This window comes from Emys orbicularis, chromosome 5 (genome assembly GCF_028017835.1).
Source record: "Emys orbicularis isolate rEmyOrb1 chromosome 5, rEmyOrb1.hap1, whole genome shotgun sequence".
Classification (NCBI taxonomy): Eukaryota; Metazoa; Chordata; order Testudines; family Emydidae; genus Emys; species Emys orbicularis.
This window is the reverse complement of record NC_088687.1, coordinates 46,987,730-47,011,532: the sequence shown is the minus strand read 5'-3', so window position 1 is coordinate 47,011,532 and position 23,803 is coordinate 46,987,730. Positions and strand designations below refer to the sequence as shown.

Below are 23,803 nucleotides of genomic sequence, written 5' to 3'. Positions count from 1 at the left end.
ACATTTCTTTGTTAAAACACACACTCCCCCTCACCCCCAGGAAATTCACTGACAAAGAACTTTGTTAATGCAGAATGAAGGTTGCCTGTTGCTATTATCATGCTCTTCCAGAACATCAAGTTCAGCAAAATTCATACTTGTGAACATAAGGAAATACAGAATTAAGACACATGCTCATGCAACCTTAACTCTGCCTTCTTTGCATGATGCCTCAAAACGGCCATAATACATACCTGCATTCTTCCTTTACACTGTACTGAACAGGAGTTACCTACAGCTGCCCTGAGCTGAAACACTTAAGCCATTCCAGAGAAAACACTACATCTGCTAAATATTACAGTCCCTTCAACCTCTTTTACTACCCCCTTCACCTGTGTGTGCACAATGCTATCTAACACTGTACTTTCACTTACCCTTCATTAAACTCACAGACCACACACATCTCCCATCTAATTGCTGGCAATCTCCTTGACAAGATAACAATATGCCCCAATACTGACAGTATACACAACACAGAGCTGAAATGAGACATACTAGATCTTTCAAGGAACATATCCAACTATTCCCTTTCATCTCACAGGTTTGGAAAAGGAGATCACACCTCCAGAGGGGGACAACCCCTCAAGATCACTAGCCCAAAAAGGAATTATATTGGGGAAGTTTTATAGCCTTTGTTATACAGGAGATGAGATTAGATCAGTGGTCCCCAACCTTTTCCGTGGGGCAGCCGCCGGACGACTAGCCGCTGAGGACTGTGGCCGCCAGACAAGCAGCCGCCGAAATGCCGTCGTGAAGCGGCAACGTCAAGAGGCGTCGCCGCTGAAATGCCGCAGTGAAGCAGCGTCGTCAAGAGGCGTCGCCGCCGAAATGCCACCGAAATTCGGTGGCATTTCGGCGGTAGTGCTTCTTGACGTTGCCGCTTCTCAGCGGCTGCTTGTCCGGCGGCCAGTAGGCGGGCGCACATGGATGCCCCGGTGGGCGCCATTGCGCCCGCGGGCACCGCGTTGGGGACTCCTGGATTAGATTATCACAATGATCTCTTCTGGCCTTGGAATCACCTCATTTAACAATCACAGCTCTTTCAAAATTGCACCAACTAATTCTTCCACCACCAAATACAGCATACCTAACAATGAATGCCACTGGAATACATGCAGACAATTCCCAGTGGCTATTGGCAGCTCCAGGAATGGAAAATTCAGACTGTATGACCGTGTACCTTCACTATTTTCTAGTTTTCAGAAATGAGTGTTGCTGAACTCAATGTTCTGGAAGGACACCATATATCATTGGGCAACTGTAATTGTGTTAACTTTGTCAGTTAATTCAGTCTCAATTTAAAGATGAATTTACTAGTTTTCATGGTAAGTAGCTAATTACCATCACAATCATTTTCTTACCCATTTTGAATTTTTTTAGCTTCAACTTCCATCCATTGAATCTTGTAATTTAGCAGACAAAAGCATCACAAGGAACCATAATGTCAGATTTTTTTTCCCTCTGGGTAGGTACTTCTAGGGAGTGATCAAATTACCTGTTACAGCTTTCTCTCTGTAAGAGATCAAGCTCCTTAACTCTTATTATGAGGTATATTTTCCAGACACAAATGCATGCAGCTGTTCACTGAACCTTCTCCAATTTCACATCCTTTTTAAAAGATGGACTCAAAACTGGACACAGTTCTCCACTGGTAATATCACCACCCTACTCATGTATGTATCCAAGGAACTTGTATTTATTTGACACAGCATCACACTGGCAGCTCACAATCAAGGTTTACTACAATGACACCAAATTTCTTTTCAGAGTCACTGCTTCATAGAATACAGTACACCATCATATAACCACAGACCATATTCGTTATTCCTTAACATACGATATTGCATTTGGCTGAATTAAAACATGTTTGACTGCATCTATCTTACTTAGCCATCCAGATTACCCTGAATCACTGACCCTTAATCACTATTATCGCCTCACCAAATTGTGTCATCCATCAACTTTTTTAGCTTGATTTTAAACTTTCTTCCAGAGCATTGACAACAATAATGAATAACACTAAACTGAAAACGGATTCCTGTGGGACTCCGCTAGAATATCCCCTCTCATTGTTGATTCCCCATTAATAATTAGGTTGTGAGATCTTTCAGTTAGTTTTTAATTTAACATGTCATCCTGATTTTGTGTAGGGTTAATTTTCTTAATTACAAATATCATTTGTTAGTAAATCAGTGCCTTAGGGCAATCCAAATATAGTACATCAGTTATCTTTATCAAGCAGACTTATAACCAGTTCATTTGGCAAGACCCATTATATTTGTACTCTGATTTTTCAGAATGAAGTCTCATCAGTTGTTCCATTGTTTTGCCTAGGAATACTATGAGGCTAAACACCCTTAATTACTCAGGATGTTTTTAAATAGTGGCACATAATTAGCTTCTTCAGAAGTTTCCCCAGTTTTCCAAAAATTATTTAAAAGTTATTAGCACTCCAGAGTGCCCCTTAGCCAACCCAAAATTCATGGCACAAGTTTTTTTGACTTGTTGATTTTGAAATGTACAGCCTTTATAGATTCTGATTAACATCTTCAGTTAAGGTTGGAATAGAAAGTATTTCATGATTATGAGATAGATGTGTTGTCCAGTGTAATTACAGAATATTTAACATTTTTTCCCCTGCATAATTGACAGTTTAACAATCTGCATCTACTAATGGACTATATCAGCGTTAGGATTTATTTTGTTCCACATTGTCACAGGTTGACTGGCCCTTTAAAGGAGAAATAGGTTGCAGTCCCCCCATGACTAGAGTGGCCACTGATGGATCCACAGAATACACAATGTTCCCACCCTCGCTGGCATGTCCCAGCATACAGATATGATAGCTAATAAAACCTGTACCAAAAAAACACTGCCACATTTAAAATGCCCAGCTCACTCCTATCATACTAAAAGACTAATTCTGATTTTTGGCTAGTTTAGTTTAATGCAAATCAAGAACCTGCATTCAGTTGTGTATGATTACACAAAACAGAATAAAAATTACAGCACAACTCAGAACTTCAATAAAATAGTGTTCGTGTGTATAGGGAACAATGTGACAATGTAAATACAGTTAGACTTGCTAGCGAAAAGTGGATTCAGTGGTGTGCCTAATTCACAGAGTACTATAACCCTTTATTTGTGTTGGCACTTTTGCCCATCATAGGCCTCCTTCAGAAGTTCTTTGTTCTTGAGGAACTCAAAGTACATATTCTTGCATTCCCCTGTTAAATGGACAGATTTCTGAAGCTCCACTTTCATGCTTTTTACATCCAGCCTACTCTTTTCATTTTTTCAAGCTGTGGTCATCAGAGAGAAAACCCTCTTCATGTGAGCATTCCTGCACAGTATTGGGGGGGGGGAGGAGGGGAGATATAAAAGAGCTGATTTTCTTCAAGTTCTTGAAGTTGCCCTGTGTTTTGGTGAAAATTTTCAAGTACCTCTCCCTCACTAGTCAGGCAATCCTTTAACTCAGGAGAAGAAATGTAAAAAACCTAAACACCAAATTCTTCACAGAGCTCATCCATGTCCACTTCTTTCATGCTGCCAGCACAGCTTCCGAAAATTCTTCAGTCTTTCACAGAAGGTCATAAAGTCCTTTTTACACCTTCCAACAATATTTTAAGTTTCTTGAGCTCAGAATTCACTGCATAGCCAAATAACTTGTCCCTAATCCTTCTCTCCAGTTTCATGTTCAGTCCATTGATGAGCTCACACACTGAAAGAACACGTGGCTTCAAAAGCCTCAATAGTCATAAATAGCTTCAGAGTATGGCTCAGGAGGAGAAAACGTAGTTCAGCAACCTCATTGGTAGTCCCCTCATCCCCAAAGCAGTTCCAAATTACTTTGGGACCCTCCTCTCCTAAACTCTGGAAATAGCTAGTTAGTGATTTCCAGCACTTCAGTAATCTATTGATTGCTGGCAAAAGAGACAGCCACCTGATGTGTCTGAATAGATTGCACTCTTCCACCTCAACAGTCACAAATCTCCTTTAATTGTTCTGTTCCGATAGCAGAAATACTAAAGTGGGAATAAACTTTAGAATTAAATGTTCTACACTGATGTCAAGCTTTCCCACAGTGTATTTTGTTGCATTATGAAGAATATGCACTAAGCAGGTGGCTGCTATAATGTCCTCTTTGGCATTTTTCAGTTTCTTGTAAAAGCCGTTATGCTTCCCATAACTTACACTAGCATTATCAACTGCATACGATGACAGCTTCTCCAAACTGAGATCAAAAGCCTTGAGTTTTCCAAATATTTCTGCAGCAATGGCCTCTGCCATTTCCTATCACTGTAAAAATCCAGGAGAGAGTGCAGAATCCCTTCTTCAAAACTGAAATACCTTAAGACTGATGAAAAACACTTTGTTGCTCCCTTATCTGAAGCATGGTGATGATAAACAACGTTGACTTTATTTACCACAGCAGTGACCTGATCCATGAATCAGTGTTTGAGAAAACACCCTATCTGTATGAGCAGTGCAGTCATCCTGACCACGGAGATTATAAAATCCTGATACCTGGTGAAAAATTAAAGACTCAGATTTTTCCATGGTTCAGATACACTGACAGGTGTTTCTGTACTATGATGATTGGGCAGGTACAGTATAAGAACCCAAACAGAGCAATACCAAAAGCCTCAGCAGAACACAATGAAGAATTTTCTTTTTGACTCTTGTATGCAAAATACTGTCTCCAGTGAAGTTTACACCTGCTTATGCCAGATCTGAATCTGACCCTCTCATGATAGCAAACCTAGCATGTCTGAATCTTTGGTTATGTTGTTATTTGCTATCTTTTTCTGCAATGAAGCTACATGTGGGGCCCATTGAGGTGATCATAACATGAGCCAAATATTGCAGCTGTTTTTGAGTGGCCCCAGTAATATGCAATGAAAGTAAACAGGTTATTCAGAAATACAGCTTCCACCAGTGCTCTGCCTAGCTGCAGAGGCAGTGGTGCCATACAAGTGCTGACATCATGAGCAAAAAGTTCTGCTAGAAAGGGATCTATCCCACCATTTTCAGACCAGCACCCAGTACACGGTTAGTGAAAGACTGTTTCATTGTTGGCTGCTTATCCAGACCAGAAATCAGCATTACTAATGTCTTTGATAAACAAAAGGCAGTGATACAATGATGGAGCCACATGTTCTGCTTAGGAGAGTCAAGTGTGGCAGGCTCTGGAGTCTGGATCAAAGAGTCTAAGCACACAGTCTGTTACTGTTTTGTTCACAAAGTTTATTGGTGCAGCATCAGGGACTGAAAGACCTGGGTTCCTGCTAGACCTGAGATTACTTTTAATATCAGGCCCCCGGTTGAGAAGATCTACAGTTCTAACACCTTTTCAGCCTCCCTCTCAGCCACCAGGACCTTGTCCTTGGCTTTGGTTCACAGTTACTTTTCTATTTCTGATTTGTCTCCAACCATTCAATGGAAATCTTGTATTTCAGCCTCACCCTCTCTCTCTGACATCCACTCCTGGTTGTCTTCCTTTATCTTAAATTTAACATGAAAAATTTAACTGCTTTCCTCTCAAGCCCTTCCTACATTTTCCTTCACTGTTTAAACATCTTCCCTGTCAATAACTCAGTCTGTTAACTTGTGAGTAGTCTTTGATTCTTCTTTCTCCCATGCCCCCACATCAAGCTGTGTTTTTCTTTCTATTGTTTCTAAAATCTGACCTTTATCATTCTGTACACCCTGCAAAAAGTCTTGTCGCTCATCTCATATTTTAATTACTGTAATATCCTTTTTCACTGGCTTCCCCGACAGGCTACAGCACAAGCCAGCTGAGCCCCCTGCAGCAGAGTCTAACCAGCTGTTAGCCCTGACAAAGTATTGGCTGGCTGGCTGGCATGCAGTGGCAGCAACTGGCCCAGCTGCATGGAATGAATGGCAGAACAGCATGGAGCATGGGTCCACCCCTGCCTGCATCACTCCACACAGAGGTGCCACTACTGCCCCCACTGGCATTCTCCTGCACCCACAGTTTTTTCTCCTCCTCCATGTCCGGTGCTAAGTCCCTACAGAACAGGGACAGTGCTCCACAAAATTAGGTCTGGCTTTAAACTGGATGAATGGCCTCCCTACCTGTGACACACAACTCACTCCCATAGGTGAAAAGAATGAATAATGTCACATGACTGGCAGGTCATATGGCTATATCAGGTTTTCCAGGGCTACATATGACAGAAGCCTAGGATTACTGTAGGAAGCAAACTGGCTGAAGGAAAAGCCTCAGGAGGGAGTTTTGTTTCCTTTCAAACTCTTAATAATCTCAACTTCAAGAAGGGTATTATTTGACACACAAATGTCTATGTGGAATTACTGAGGTGCTAAAGAGGGGGAAACTGAGGCAGTGGCAAGCCAGAGCCCAGACCGCATAAGCAATGCTGTGACATTTTAAAAACACCTACATATTGGCCTCTCTCTCTACTAACCACAGATATTTTGTTGATATATTAAGCTTCCTTTATTAATTGCCTGGTTCTTACTTTCTAACCCCTATTCATTGCCAACTACCCTCTCCTCAATGTTCTCTGTATTTTTAAATTGCTGCTAAATTTCTCCCCTCTTAATCAGGAAGCCTGTTTCATTTTATTTTTTAAACTAAACTTAAAAATACCATTTTCCCATGACTGACATACAGTGGCTTTTTGTGCACCCAGTAGATGCTTTTAAATCAACTCCCAATTTTTGTTCGCACTCCTGTTTCCGTTACAATGTTTGCTGCTACCAATTCATTTCATTAATTATAATGAACAGAACATTTTTGCCTTTGGAAAATTGATCCCCTTAAAGCACTATTTATATAGGTGCAGCTGGTAGCACTGCGTATTACTATGGTTGCCTAATACTTGCCACTATAAGACCGTTTTCACTTGCTTATAACTTTGCCAAACTTTTCCAACCTAGGCGTCTGCCTCAGGCTGATTTGTTTGTTTTTGAAAATTTCTGCCAAAAAATTCAGCCATTTTTGAGAGCAAGGCTAGGGAAAGAACAGTTACTTATCATACAGTAGCTAGGTTCAAGATGTTTTGGCCACAAATTCCAGCTTGGTGCGCATGCACTGCATATGTGTAAGCTCATATTTTTGAACAGCAGTCTCTTTTGGAGCCATGTCTGACCTGGAAGCCCTTGTGACTACCATAGCTGAGATTGTAAGAGTAGCGGTGCCTCAACCGCCTCTGTTTCGCTGCTGGTAAGAAACCCCATATGACAAAACTCCAAATTAGCAAGGACAGAGAGCAGGCTGTGGAATCTGTGTGGACAGCACATCTCAAAGAACCACCATTAGTGTAAAGTAACCATTCTTTCTCTCTCAAGTGACTGCTGCAGGACAGCTGAGGAAGAGGCCAAGGGATGTGGTTGATAAAACTGTTCTCTTCCTTGGTGGCTCTGAAGTGTTGCTGTGCCTTGTGTCTATATAAGGATTGCTATTGCTCTCATTTGTGTAGAAGCTGTCAAATACAACTCCAGCAAACAAAGGGTCACTTCTGCATCTTTTAATGAGCACAGGGCCTTCTTCGTGACACTATTAAGTGGTTTGTTGCCCTGAAAGGGTAAGCCCTATATGATCACCTGGACCTCACGTGGGATGCCAGACACTTACAGACAGGATGACCTCCTTTTTGTCATGGCCATAGCCATGGTCCTTGTTGTATCTGATACATCCAGCATTGTTTGGAGTACTACTATAGCGGTAAACTGGCCTTCTGGTCTATGAGATTTTAGCTCCTCCTGATATTCTTTGGGGAACTTGTCTACTATGGTCGACAACTCGTCCCATAATAAGAAGGCATACTTCAAAATAAGCGCCTGATAATTAGCAACTCTTAGATTGAGACTGAGGAGTATACTTTTCAACCTAAAATTTTCAACTGGGAATTTCTCTCTCAGGAGAAAGGTTTATGCTGTTGCTTTGATTTCTCGTGAAAGGCTTAGGGAGTTGAAAGTAGTATTTGTATCCCTTACACAGCACCTGGTATCTCCTATCTGCTCAACTGGAGGTCACACAGGTAGATGCAAGAATGTGGCATAATCGTCTTTTCCATTTCCAAAGGGCCTTCATTGAAGGGTAAAGCCATTCTTCCTGACAAAGGCTGCAGAATATTTAACTCATAATACAAGAAAAACATTAGTGGAAACATTGGATATCCAGTTAACCACCTTATCAGGTCTTGAAAAAAATGGTTACTCACCTTCTTGTAACTGTTGTTCTTCATGATGTGTTACTCATATCCATTCCAATTAGGTGTCTGTGCGCCACGTGCACAGTCGTCAGAAAGTTTTTCCCCTAGCAGCACCCGTCAGGTTGGCTGTGGAGCCCCCTGCGGTGGCACCTCCATGGCGCTCAATATAAGACCCTGCTGACCCGGCGCCTCCTCAGTTCCTTCTTGCCGGCTACTCCGACAGAGGGGAAGGCGGGTGGGTTTGGAATGGATATGAGTAACACATCTCTAAGAACAACAGTTACGAGAAGGTCAGTAACCATTTTTTCTTCTTCGAGTGCTTGCTCATAGATTCCAGATAGGTGACTCCCAAGCCTTACCTAGCTGGTGGGGTTGGAGTTATGGAATCACAGACTGGAGCACTGGTCTGCCGAATGCCACATAGTCTCTAGCAGGCTGGAAAAAGTGTGCATGGAGGACCACATCACAGCCCTGCAGATCTCTTGGATCAGCACCGTCGAGGAGGCCTGCGCCCTTGTGGAATGGGCTGAGAGCTGGCACGTTGGCCAATTCGTAGCAGGTGCGGATGCAGGAGGTGGTCCACAATGAGATCCTCTGCGATGAAACCGGAAGACCTTTCATGCAGTCTGCCACCCGAAAATCGGACCAGCTATTCATGGCGAATGGCTTTGTGCGTTCGATGTAAAAGGCAAGTGCCCGAACATCCAGTGAGTGAGTCTTTGTTCCCAGCTGCTCGCATGAAGTTTAGGATAAAAAAAACAGGCAGGAAAATGTCCTGGTTGGAGTGAAATTGGGACACAACTTTTGGAATGAAAGCAGGGTGAAGTCTAAGATGCACCTTGTCCTTAAAGAAAACCGTGTAGGGAGGGTTGGAGATGAGGGCCTTAAGTTCTGAGACCCTCCTTGCCAAAGTAATGGTGACTAGAAAGACAACCTTCCATGACAGGTACAGAAGCAAACAAGTTGCCAGCGGTTCAAATGGGGGCCCCATCAGTTTGGAAAGAACCAGGTTGAGGTCCCACCTGGGGATCGGCTGCCAAATCTGTGGGTACAGACACTCCAGATCTTTGAGGAAGCGGCCAACCATGGGGTTGGTGAAGACAGAGCACCCTGCCACTCCCGGGTGGAATGCAGAGATAGCTGCTTAGAGGCCTGCAATGGCAGAGCACAGCTCTGGGGGCACTAGATTGCAAACCTTTTTGACTTAGCCAGATAGGTGGCCCTAGTGGAGGGCTTCCTGCTACCAAGCAGGACTTCCATAACAGACTCCGAGCACATGAGTTCCGTGGGGTTTAAATCATGAAGCTTCCAGGCTGTGAGGTGAAGAGACTGGAGGTCTGGGTGACGAAGGCAACTGTGGTCCTGGGTGATCAAGTCTGAAAGTAGCAGCAACGTGATCAGGGCGTCCAATGAAATTTCCAGGAGCATGGTGTACCAATGCTGGAAGGGCCATCCTGGTGTCAGCATTATGACCGTCGCCATCTCCCAGCGGATTTTGAGCAGGTCCTTGTGCACAAGCGGAAACGCGTACAGCAACTGATCTGATCGGGGAGGAGAAAAGCGTCCGCAAGGGCGCCCTGGCTGTGGTTTTGAAAGGAGCAGAACTCTGGGCACTTCCTGTTGCTCCGAGTAGCGAACAGGCCGACGTGAGGAGTTCCCCACCTCTGGAAAATGGTGTGAATGACATCCAGCTGGATGGACCACTCGTGGTTGTAGAAGGATCTGCTGAGGTAGTCTGCTAGCTTGTTCTGTGAGCCTGGGAGGTATGTCACCTCCAGGTGAATGGAGTGGGCTATGCAGAACTCCCACAGCTGCAGGGATTCCTGACAGGTGAGAGGAACGGGTCTCACCTTGCTTGTTTATATAAAACATTGCAGTTGTGTTGTCTGTCATGACTCCCACGCACTGACCCCGCAGGTGAGCCTGGAAGGTTTGGCACGCTAGCCGTACAGCCCTCAACTCCTTGATGCTGATGTAGAGCGAGAGCTCGTGCTGGGACCAGAGGCCCTGCGTCTGAAGGTCCCCCAGCTGTGCGCCCCACCCCAACGCTGATGCGCCCGTTACCAGGTATGGGGAGGACTGGGGCCTGTGGAAGGGGACTCCTTTGCACACGTCCTGCAGGTTGAGCCACCAGCCGAGAGACTGGAGGACCTGCGCCAGAAGGGGGACCACTAAGTCCAGACTGTCGCACCCCAGGGCAATAGGCTGACACAAGCCAAGCCTGGAGAAGTCTGAGGTGCAACCTGGCATGCTGAACCACGCATGTGCACAATGCCAAATGACTGAAGCCTCAGGCAGCCGCGGGCCGTGATGTTGGGGTACGGTCTGAGGCCTTGTATGATCTCCGACATTGTTTGGAAACTGGCCTCCAACAGGAACGCCCTGGCCTGACCAGAGTCCATCACTGTCCTGATAAACTCTATCCTTTGCGTTGGCACCAGGGTTGACTTGCTCTCACTGAGAAGGCCCAGCCTGTCAATGGCATCCACCTAATCCCTGGAGCGCTCCTGCCTTCGATGAAGGAAGACTGCCACAATCGATATACACTTGGTGAATACTCGGGGGGCTGTCAACAGGCCGAATGGAAGGACAGTGAATTGGTAATGGTGGTGGTTGACCACAAACCTGAGGAACCGTCTGTGAGCAGGATGTATAGATATGTGGAAGTATGCATCCTTGAGGTCGAGGGCGGTATACCAGTCTCCCGGATCCAGAGAAGGGATAACGGAGTTCAGGGAGACCATGCGAAACTTCAACTTTCTCATGAGTATGTTGAGGCCTCGCAGGTCGAGAATGAGACCCCCCCCCCTTGGCTTTGGGGATTAGGAAATAACAGGAGTAGAATCCCTTGCCCCTTAGCTCCTGAGGAACCTCCTCCACTGCCCCTCCGGCAAGAAGCGTCTGCAACTCCTGCGTGAAGAGATGCTTGTGAGAAGGGTCCCTGAAGAGGGGTGGGAGGGAGGGGAAGAGCAGAACTGCAGAGAATATCCCACTTCTACCGTGAGAAGAACCCAGATGATGTTATTTGGGAGCAAGCACGGTAGAAGTGAGATAGACGGTTCAGGAAGCAGGGATGAGGATACGGTCCACTGGCTGGTACGTTGTCCCCAGGCACACCTTCAAAAGGCCTGCTTAGAGCCCAAGGAAGCGCGCACCTGGTCCTGGTTAGACGAGCACTGGGACAGCTTGCGCCTGCCATTCCTGCCACACTTCCTAGCTAAGTTCTGTCTAAGGCATGGCTGGTAGAGGTGCTGTGAGGGCTGAGGTTTGAAGTGTTTCCGCTGACTGGCTGGGGTATGTACCCCTAGCGACTTCAGCATAGTCCTAGAGTCTTTAAGGCTATGCAGCCTGGAGTCATACAAGAACGAGGGGAGCACCTGCGCAAGCAAGCCGCAGTTTCAACGACCATCACGGGTGGTAAGAAGGAACTGAGGAGGTGCTATGTTGGTAGGGTCACATATTGAGCGCCATGGAGGTGCCTTTCCAGGGGGCTCCACAGCCAACCTGACAGGTGCTGTTAGGGGAAAAACTTCCCGATGACTGTGCACGTGGTGCACACACACCTAATTGGAATCGATATGAGCAAGCACTCGAAGAAGAATGCTCTAAGCTCATCGGTGGAGGATGGAATTGGAGAAATAGTCGCCTAGTTGAGAGAAGCAAAAAATAGCTAGAGGTTGTTGTTGATCAGGGTAAGGTCATCTCAGCTGAACTCCTGCTCTCCTTACAGCAATTGATGATGTGCTTGGGATAGGTGCTAGGGCAGGCTCTCCTATAAAGCCAGCGGAGAGTATTTTCATTTTTGGCTCAAAAAGGCATGTGTGGAGTACATTCTGAAAAAGAGTAACTTAATATTTCCTATAGCAAAAGGAGGTAATTGCTAATTACAGCCATGTTTCAGTTCCCAAAATGATATATTTCCAAGGCAAAAAGCATGAACTCCTAAAGGTACAATACTTAGCCAGAATACAAATCAAGTTCTCTTGATGCCATTATCCATAAATAAGGCTATGTTTTAGTCACGGGTATTTTTAGTAAGAGTCATGGACAGGTAACAGGCAGTAAACAAAAATTCATTGCCAGAGACCGGTCCATGACTTTTAATATATACCCCTGACTAAAACGTGGGGTGTGTGTGTGGCCCTGACGGCACCGCGCGTGCTCGGGGGGGGGGGGGGGGGGGCGCGGCGGACACGGACCGGGGTTAGTGGAGCTGGGGCAGGTTTCCTACCCAGCTCCTGGGAAGCAGCGATCTCCAGCTCCTAGCTCCACATGCTGCCTCTGCTCCGCCCCAAGCCCCAGTTCTGCAGCTCGTATTGGCTGGGAACTGCGGCCAATGGAAGCTGTGAGGGCGGTGGCAGCACATGGAGCTAGGAGCTTAAGGAGTGGAGTTCCTGTCGCCCTTCCAGGGAACCCCCCCAGGTAAGCACCGCCCCGCACCCCAATCCCCAGCCCTGACCCCCCCCCACCCCGAACTCCTGCTGCTGGGGGTAGAGGGGCCCGAGACTGCCCCAACAGCAGCCGGTGCGACTGGCCCAGGGGCTGTCCAAGCTGCTCAGGCAGCTTCCGGGCCAGCCGCACGGACTGCTCCAGAAGTCATGGAAAGTCACGAAATCCATGACAAACATGGAGCCTTATCCATAAACAGTATCTAGCTTTAAATAACCCCTTTCTTAAAGGGGATTTTTTTTAAATACACATCAAGAATTTTGTGTTATCAAGGTACATGACAGTTTAGAGGAAGCTTATAATGGAATTATAAAGTATGCAAATATATATTGGTCTCTTAAAAAATTAAGGGCTTACCTAAAAACGTTTTATTCAATATCCTATATTCTCTCCCACTTTCTTCACCCCTCTCACTTTCTAAACTTGGGGGAGGGGGGCACGGAGGGTGTTATTTAATAAACAAGCAGCATGCAAGTGCTCTTAACTGGGAAGTACTCAATTCAGTCTGTTACTCAGAACCTCCGAACAAAATCAAAGTTAAAGTGGGAACACAATAGTGAATTAGCCAGCAATTAAATTCCTGAAGACTGGGTAAAGTCTAAATTAAAGAAGTTAATTAAAACAAAGATTCCAGTTAATTCAGCTAATTTCCAGGCTATCCAAATTAGTTTCCATAGCCACAATTTTTTCCATGCTGCCAAAGTTATGGTTTACTCTGGTATTGAAATCTGAACAGATATCTTTACATTACTGTAGCCAGAAGCAATACAGTTGATGAAAGACCCAGGTCGTTTAGGCTACTTCTGGCCTCAGCAAAATATTCATGCAGATGTCTACCCCAATGATCCACACAGCTAGCTGGAAAATGGATTTCAGTCAACACAAACATGAAGCCACAAATTCTGAGAAAAGAGAATTTACAAATTCCTCACTTTTTAAAATTACTGTGTATATAAATACAGATAAATAATAAATTTCAGTAGCACACAATAAGTCAATGGTACGCCCTCATGTGGAATAGTGTGTCCAGTATTGATCATTCATCTCAAAAAGGATATTACAGAATCAGAAGGGTTTCAGAGAAAGGCCAGTGATTTAGACAATGACAATTCTTGTATTCTTCATACCGTTCCTTGTGCATCTGGACACCTTATTTGCTTTTTTAATTGCAGCTGAACACTGACTAAAGATCTTCATTGAGGGTTTTTTCTTATTATACCTTCCTCTGAATCAGCTTGTGTTGGCCACTGTTGCAGACAGGATATTGGACTAGATGGAACACAGGAATTAACGTACCAGATCAGACCTATGTTCTTTTATTTAAGACTTCTAACGTGTCCTGAAAGCTATCCAAATTTTTAAAACCAGTTTTAGGCTTTGCATACCTTTAATTTCATGAAGGCTTGTTTCCCAGCTTGAACCCAGTAAGATAGGCAATGACAAGAGAGATGTTGCCTTTAATTTTTCCATGTCTTTACAAAATCCCTTTTAAGTTAAGTTTTATAGTGTCAGCATTTTAGGGGAATTTTTAATAGGGTACAACTGCTCACATACACAGGACCCTCCCTACAGCAAGAGAAATTGTCTCAGACCCTGAACCAATTAAAAAGTTTAATCAATTTTATTAATCGTGCCCACAAAAGCTAGAACCACTTCGGCTGATATAGACTGGGATGGCAACAACTGGCTTGCTAAATCAACCTGCTGCTAAGAAGACTGGTATTGAACAGGACTCCAAGTAGATTAATTTGTATAGGAACAAGTTCACTCTTGTGTTTACTACAAAACCTGTCATTAGGTAATGAGACAAACTCCTAGAATGCCAGAAAAGCTACTAGGTATGGAAAAATTGTTCATCTTCCAGCAGAGAAGAGCTGCTACTACCAATATAGGAACATTTGACACCACAGAGGAAACCACTGCACATGACAAAGATGTATTGAAAAAGATCATGGAACTAACATATGCTGGTAACAATGCCACTGATGGATACCTGGCACACTAGTGCTAAAAATATAATTTCAGCACAGCTTCTTCATTACATTTATCCAAACTAGGAACCCTACTGAGTTGGTTAGACAAACATTCTGATTTAGAAAGCAACAGAGGGTCCTGTGGCACCTTTAAGACTAACAGAGGTTGTAGAGAGGTGAAGTGTGTAATGTAGATCTCCAGTCTTATTTTAGTAAAGTCCATTTGTGTGGAGGGTTGGTTATTTATGAAAGTTTCCAGGTTGGAGAGCTCTTTCTTGATGTTTTTCTGTTTGCTGTATAGGATGCTGATCAGGTGGTTCCTCAGTGCCACAGGACCCTCTGTTGCTTTTTACAGATTCAGACTAACACAGCTACCCCTCTGATTCTGATTTAGAGTATTTAAAAGAATGTGGCAACAATACTGTATAGTTTTTACTCAAGTTGTGCACCTTCATGTGCACTTGAAAGGCAGGTATGGTCTTGGGTACAAGTACTACAACATGTGACCTTTTCAAACTTGTACTTTACTTACTGAAATAATAGCAAAGTAAATTACTGCCTGTTTTTTAAAAAGTTATTTTTAGTGCAACTGACTTTTTCGGGGAGACCTTCCGGTTAGATTTAGTGTGGAGTAATTGAGAGGCAAGGACGAGGAGAGCACAAAGAATGAGAATATCAGAAAATCATGACTGACATGTACATACAAGTTTTGCCCAGAAAGTTGGCTACATTGTTCAATAACATACAGAAGACTATAAGCAATGTTTGTGAAAAAAAAAGTTATTTTGAGGGGTTATTTGTTTGAAGCTTTTTTTTTTTAAACATTATTCCAACTGGGTGGAGAGGGGAAGATGATGCTACTACAGTTTTTTTTTTTTCCTGTCTCCATTTGTGTTAAGGGGACTTTTATTCCCTGATAACAGAAGGAACGTAGAAAATTTCAGTTTTGATACTACATTTAATACTGTATTTTATTGATGTTTGAATAAAAATAAACGTTTTCTAAACTAAGTGAAATATTGTCTTGCTGTAGGAAATAAGATATGCCACAAACACCAATAGCATTTTTACAAAAATGTGCCTCAAGGTGACAATTCTATGACAAATGCCCACAGGCAATATTGTAGATCTTAATGACTTCAGTAGATTATAAGGAAGATTGTCTCTGCACCTTTAATCTTAAATTTCATTATCCAACCCATCTTTGTAGCAAGGTGGATTAGATTTTTATAAAGATTTAGATGAAAGAAATTTTCAAAGTGACAAAAAATGCTTCAAAAGAATTTTAACAAGACCATAGAATTTTAAAAAGATTAAAGTAAGGGCTAAAATCAGACCCTACCATTCTGGGAAATAACAGCAGAACAGTCATCTAATTCAGCATCTTTTCCAAATAACAGTTGCAGCATGTCCTGGGGCTGCCACAAGCCTACAACAGCTCACCTTGGGGGGGTGAGGAAATCGATCTACGTTACACAACTAAGTCGATGTACTTAGACCTACTAACTGCGCTGTCTTCACTGCGGTGAATCGACTGCTGCCACTCCCCTGTCGACTCCGTCTGCGCCTCTTGCGGAGGAGTACAGGAGTTGACAGGAGAGCGCTTGGGGGTCGATTTATCGCGTCTAGACTAGACGCGATAAAATCGACCCCCCTGGATCAATCGCTGCCCGCCGTTACCTACTACTTCAGTTACCTACCACTTCCTTCAGTGTGTCTACCTGCCCTTAGGGTCAACATCCAAAAACTGTCACCCAGTGTGTTTTACAATGTAAGCAGCTTGAGGACAACTAAGAGCATGCAATTTTTTTTTTTTTATTATTATGCTATAAAATGGTGAATGATGTTTCTTATTTCCTAATTTTTTTCTTTTTTGGTTACTGTTTACAGTGTTGTAGCCATGCTGGTCCCAAGATATGAGAGAGACAAGATAGGTGAGGTAACAACTTTTATTGGACCAACTGCTGTGGGTGGAAGGGACAAGCTTTCGGGCTAGCCTACACAGAGCTCTTCCTCAGGTGAGCTGAAGATTTCTGTGAAGCTTGAAGCTTGTCCCTTACACCCACAGCAGTTAGTCCAATAAAAGTTGTTACCTCACCTAGCTTATGTCTCTCTCTTTTTTTTTTTTTTCTGGTGATTTGTGTCTAGCTCTATTTGGATGGGAATTCAAATTCCATTAAAGTGCACAAAAACAGTCAAATTTTATTAAATAACGTTATCTTAAAAGTGATGAATACATAAACTTTTTTCTTATCAAACTATGTTTTGTTTTTAAAACAGAGTAAAATTAAACAAAGACTGTACAGTATACTCCTGATTATCTGAATAGCTTGAGAGAGAGAGAAAGATTGTATTTGGAGAACAGGGAGTTCAGATTTGGAGAGGGCAGGAGCCATTCAGCAACAGAGTGGCCTCCCCCACAGCTGGGGGTCCTGTCCTCCTCCTCATAGTCCTGGCCAGGGGATCTCTGATCTGCCAGCTCACTCACTCCCATGACAGTGAGGCTGCAGAGGACTTCTTTACACTGCACAGAGCCAGTGACACCCAACCCCAGCAGGGGCAAGATGTGGGGCAGAGCAAAGATCCCCGGACGGAACTCTGCCCTATCAGGAGGATTGCAGTCTTCCCTTAATCTTGCACCTGCAAGGATCAGGTGTCATCAGCCCTTCAACAGCCCAGGGAGCCCTCTGCAGCTCAACCATTTCCTGCACTGCCACATAAGCCATTCAACTTATTACATATATATGTAGTTAATTAACTGAACTGATAGTTTCTGGTCACCATGTCCTTCAAGATTTTAGAACTAGAAAGGTTCTCATACTTAGGGTTTGTCTACACTGGCACTTTACAGCGCTGCAACTTTCTCACTCAGGGGAGTGAAAAAACAGCTGCAAGTTTCAGCGCTGTAAAGTGCCAGTGTAGCCATTGCCCCAGCACTGGTAGCTACTCCCCTTGTGGGGGTGGGTTTTTTTATAGCGCTGGGAGAGCTCTCTCCCAGTGCTATGCGGCGACTACACAAGCCAGGTTAAAGTGCTGCCGCCAGGGAAGAGGTGTTCTCAATTTTTATTCAGAGACTGGAAGAACACAAGTTTTCTTGCTTTTTTCGTCTCTCAACTTTGAATGAACTAGTCACTGAAAAAGTTGAAAAGAAAATATTGTCTCTGAACCTGAAAAAGAGGGTACTGTTATCAAATGCTGGTTCAGCACTTCAACAAACTCAGGTTCTAGGTGCTTAGCCAGTAACTTCCACCAGCTTAGTGGCTTGACTCTCTTTAAAAATTGGCAGCAAACACGTACTAATATTTTTTAAATTTAATTTAAACTATTTTGATAAATTAGAGAGAGTTTAGGCTTTAACATATCTTGTCAATTTCAAATTTAGTTTTCAACTGTTTATATTCAAAAACTAAACCTGTATATAATTTAAACAAAAAAAATCCTATTTAAATTAAAAAATCAGATTTTTGATATTTTAACATCGATTTTTATCTACCCTGCCTACTGTATGAGAGTCACAAATCAGAAGTCAACAAAAACAACAGCACACAAAACTATATGTTGAAGAACTGAAACCTGTACCTGAGAATACGTAAATCATGGGAATATTTTAAATCCCTTTAAGGTTGGGAAACTGTCAAGGTGATGTTCCCTGATAACTCTGGAGTTTAAAACCATAAACTAAAGCTAAGTTGTTCTAACACCCAATGAACTCAAGGGTTCATGCCAATAGAAGTGTCTTTTTTTAGTTATACCAGTGGAACAAGTGCAAGCTAATCAGATTGCTAGACAGACACTCATTTACTAAATACAGCCAGAAAACTCAATATTGCTCGAGCACAATATAGTTTTTAAGAAATTACTTTTATAAACTGCTCACTTGCATGAGAAACACAAAACCCACTTTATAACAATTAAGAACATAGCTATTCAAAAGTAATTACAGTGAACTGGTTCTGCTACAGAAACAATCAAATGAGTTATTCAGAAATGCATAGCAGTAAGACAAATAGAATACAACATAAAACAGAATGAAGTGTGCCATAATACAAGTTAACTCTATGCTTCAAGCACTCTATGAAGCACAAAGCCAAAAGGTTTTAAACCACTTGAGATATAGTTACTTTGTGAAGTGTTTTTACTGCTTTCATAAGCTATTTTCAAACAATTAACCAGTGAATCATTGGTGACCCAAGCAGTTATACAAAACTTTTGAACAGTCAGAACTTATCAGCTGGATTTCTTCCTTCATGCCAAATTTACAAAAAAGAGGAAATATCCTATTGAAAAGTTTTTGTGGTTTTCTATGAGCACGAAGTGGGAGTAGTTTTATGTAATAAATTCCATGGTAGAAAACAATAAGTCACTGCAACCATTTTATAAGGGTTGCATTAGATTTTTAGGTGTTCTATGGATCACCAAAATTTCCAGACACAAAACCACCAATGATTGCAATAACTATATTACCAATGACTATATTAAACGAGATAACACAAGAGAAAAGCTATTTTCGTCACTGCCATAGCTGACATTGTAACAAACTAAAATGTTCAAGATTATTTTCTATAGCGCCATTCATGTGTTGACAGAACTTAGTGTCAAGCAGAAGCTCGCTGTGGCTCCAGGTGAGGGCAAGAATCTATCAATACGGAACAAACTGCAGATCAAGGCCTAAGATACCTGAATTTCCAAAAATCACTATAGTGAATAATTCCAATAGCTATTTTTTTTTAATGGCAATTTTCCTCGAAGACATTAAACAAACTCCCATTAAAAACATGCCATGAGAGAGTCACAAATTAATTTTTACAACTAAGTGATCATCATACAAGAATGGTTTAATGTGAAATTACAGATAACTGATATATATGTTATGCTATTACAATTATTTTTTACCTGTTATGACAGGATCAATATCTTACTTGAAAATAAAACTTCAGCTTTCTTAGCATTTATTTTCTTGTAGTAGCAGACCAACTTCCTTTCCCTACACTCCCCAAACATGTTCCTATTTCAATAGTATTGGGTCAAATTCAGCCCTGACACAAATAGATGCCATGCCATTTAATTTCCAGAACTGAATCTGGTCCAACGTCTTTTCACTTTCTGATGTAATTATCATTGCAAAGATAAGGTAACTTTTCAACCACCTGTATCTATACAACTTTCGGCCAAGATGTACTAGGTAAACAAGGTTGGGCCAGGCCATTACTTTGATGGGAGACTGTTTTATATTTTATCAGATTGCTTCTGGTTATTGTTTCGCATCTCACCCTAATCCTTAACATCAGTGACAATTTTAAAATAAATAAGCTTGATTTGGCTAATCACATTCTGCCCACATAAAAGTTACATCTGTAGTTGCAACTGGAAAAGAAATTAGTTTCTTGACCTAAATTGCTGTATGGTACTGCTGATTTTAATCTTACAAGGGGATTAATGGTGGATGAAGTGAGATTTACACATAGCAATATACAGTGGCATCCTGTGAAGTCTTTACATTTGCTTTTGCAAGTAAATGTTACTATAGTATTCCCTATATTAAATAAGCTATACACTGGAAATGCTGTTCCAAACCTGCAACTCAGAATGACATTAATTTGAGGGGCAGTGATGTTACGCTTCAATTATTTTATTTTTACATATTATTTTAAATGGGAAAGTAAACACTTCATGGAAACAGAATTTTTTGTCTTTGTACAGAATCTACCTCAACAGTACCCCAATTCTGACCAGGGCCCTAGAGCACTACCACAATAAAAATAAGACGTTTCCTTGGTGCCGTACCAGTATTGTTACTGGCGAAGCCAGTGAGGAAATTGTGTGTGTCCTATTGAAAATTCCAGGGGAAGTGGGTGGGTGTAAGCCCACCCACGGCTAAAAGACCCTCCCCCAGCCTTTGGGGAGGATCCACTGAGCCGGGGAACTCAACTGATTACGGGGGACAACAAAAAAGAAAACAAGGGCGTGTGTGAAGGTCATAGGTCAAAAAGAGAGAACCTAAAGGGGACACGGAGCAGAGAATCCCAGACAGTGCCCACTGCTCCTTGAAGGGGGTCAAGGGAGCCAGCAGATGCCGCCCAGAGGAACTCCGCCCAGATGCATGAACGGAGGGAGGACTGGAAATAGGCCCCCCAGTCTCAAAGAACCCCCTCAGCCAACCTTCTCTCCCTGGTGTTATAGATGGCCACTTTGGCCATAGCCAGGAGGAGGCTGACGAGGAGGCCCCGCGATTTCGTGTGGCCACGGATAGGGTGTGCGTAAATGAGAAGATGGGGGAGAGAAGTACAGCCAAAAACATAATAAAAGATCGAGGAGCCGGAATAGGAGCTGTAACCTACCGCACTCCAGATAAACGTGCACTAGGGTCTCCCTCATGCCACAGAAGGGATAGGCATTAGGGACGGGTGAAACGCGACAAGTACACGCCCGTGCTCACGGCCAACCAATATCCCCGGCGGGGTGTGTGTGTGAGGGGCATATTTTAAGGTTGCAAGCTGTACATAAATAGGAAAAATTGGCAATCTGCATAAAAGAAAGAACAGACTAAAAGGAAGAGAAGAAAGTATGTCCAACAGTCTTCAATAAGTGCCTACAAGTTTGATGTTTAAACTTGGGCAAAGGTTTCAGTTTTTGAGACCAGAGATATTTGCTAATTAGTCCACTGTGTTAGGTTCAGAAACAGCTTCTCCCTATATGTGTATTTGACCACAATGTTTGTACAGTCCCCTTTTTCATCTTTTTTCACACAGCAGAAATGGAGAACACACTTATTTAAAAAAAACAAAACTTAAATTGCAGTTGTAAGACAACAAAAAATTGGCAGGGGGATTCAGGGACAAGTGCTGTACCTGAAATCAATCCAGTGTCAAAAATTTCAAGTTGAAACAGAGATCTGTTTAATGTCAGTGGTTTGCATCTGGCCCAAGATGATACTGACTGAAAACTGCTATCCTCTGAAAGATGGTAGTTTATGGTAAACAAGTTTGTAATTTCAATCCAGTTCCCCTGCTAGCAATCTGCACACAGAAATCAAATACTCTATAGTGACTAAGACTGAAATAACTTTATATCTACAGACAGGGGGGCCCTACACCTTAAAGAAATAGGCACATTTATCAGGAAACTTGCATTGCAACTGTCTGCACTATACCCTGTGCTATCAATGAACAGTTGAAATCCCCAAAGCTACCAAGTCAATTGCTTTCATTAATATTTACACTTAAAACTAATTTTTAAAACTTTAAACTTGAACCATGGATTTTATCAGGTGCTTTATCATGTAATTATATAAAAATGATCTACAAAAGTCAATTGGGTTACTATTTGTTAAAAAAGGGAAATGAAGTAAAAACATTACAATATTTATTTTGCTACTGCTACATCTCAGAAATCCCTAAATCTTGCAACTAGCACTTTAAAAGCTGTAGCATAATCTATCTCCTAGCTGGTAAAGGAGGAGCTACCTGAAATTCACAAAAACTATTTACTCAGTGTAAACAGTAGTACTGAATCTACTACCATCAGCTCCATACCATAATTAACTTTGAGAGTAACTCTTTTCTAAGTAACTTTTCATTCACTGCAAAAATACTTAATAACCAGAGTAAATATCGGTGTCTAGTTTAAAATCTAACAATTTATTAAGAAATTTATGCGTTACAAGGAATTATGGGTAATATCCTTCCAAACTTATTTCGTTGAAAATACTTAGCACTGATTTTGGAACCACTAAAATTTCTAAACAAAGAGCCTCCAGAGTTTGGGAATTTGCAAAAGAGAAACTAAAGCTCGAAGAAATTAAATATTAAAGGTTTCAAACAGAACAGGATTAAATTACGGGCAAACCACTTGAGTTCACTCACGCAGTCACCCACATGGTTTGCATAAACTCAGGAATAAAAAGACATCATCCTGTTTTAAACTTCAATTTGGTTGTTCGGCCCAGCAAACTGTAATACGACTACAAATCCACTCTCTTAAATGCCCACCTCCCTCCCTGCCCAGAGTAAAAGGACGGGGACAGACCACACCTCTCCACGCTCATTTTCCTAATCTGTCCATGTATGTAAAATGAGTGTGTGTGAACGCGTCGACGACTCTTGGAAACAAATACCTTGGCCTGACCGAGGCGCCGGCGATTTAAGGCAACCGCTGCTACGCTGTACAGCAAAGGGACAGTGTGTTTAAAAAAAAACAAGTTCCCAACCCGGACAGATTCAGCCAGCGGCAGCGAAACTATTTTCCCATCGGACGCTGGGAGCGGCTCTCCCAGCTCGTCCTCCCCAACCCCGCCCGACTACCTTCCCCCCGCCCCACACCTGAGTCCTGCAGGACAAGCTGGGTGTCCGCTGCTGCCGGGGACGGGCTGTTGGGGATAGGTTTTCTCCTGATCCAGGGGTTTTCCTTAGGCAGGGGGGCCTCCACCACCTGCCGCCGTTTCTCGTCCTGCCCTGGGGGATCCGCCTCTCGGCTACCGCTGCTCTCCCCGGTTTCATCCACCTGCGGCAGCACCTGGCTGGGCTCCGGCAGCTCCTGTCCCGTCTCCTCCAACTCCCGGGAGCGAGTCTGTCCCGAGCCCCCACCAGTCTCTGCTCCCCCAACCTGCTGCTCCGGGGGCGCTACGGACACTCGGGCGGCTGCGGACATGCCGAGGGGCCGGGCCGCTGCCGGCCCCCCAGGCTCCAACGGGGCTGAGGCGGTAGCTGCGCGGCTCAGGCGTGGTGACGGACCGACTGCGCTGGGGAGCCGTCTTCTCCGCTCGGCGCCGCCCGCCGGCCCCGTCCGGTCCCCTGGGGTGGGAAGGGATCGCTGTCAGCCTTCCCCGCCCCCCCAGCCCGGCCCGCGGCCGGCGTCACTCATTCACCGCGGATGGTTCAACTGCCACGCTCCGCTCCCCGCCCGATACCGAGCTGCAGGGCGGGGGACGTCTCTGCCGCTCCCTCCTCCCGGCCCGGCTGTTCCCTTACAGAGCCGCCGCGACCGGCCCCTGCCTCGCCTGTGGGGGGGGGTGGGGACGAGGAGGGAGGTGAGAGCGGCAGGCAGCGTCTGTAACACCAACGCTAGGGTAGGGCGGAGCCTCCAGCCACTCCAGTGCGTTATGACCTCACAACGGCCGGCGCCGGAGCCCGGCAGCGCGTGCCT

The 23,803-nt window shown here is 43.6% G+C and overlaps 1 protein-coding gene across 1 annotated transcript in view; it reads right to left on the bottom strand.

Moving 5' to 3' along the window:
- Window positions 1–23,308, bottom strand: part of LARP1B (La ribonucleoprotein 1B) — a 115,359-nt gene extending 92,051 nt beyond the window's left edge. Inside the window, exon 1 of the mRNA XM_065404658.1 lies at window positions 22,981–23,308. Within this exon, the coding sequence (XP_065260730.1) occupies window positions 22,981–23,308 (328 nt within the window). The remainder of the gene's footprint in view (window positions 1–22,980) is intronic.
- Window positions 23,309–23,803: the final 495 nt, after the last annotated feature.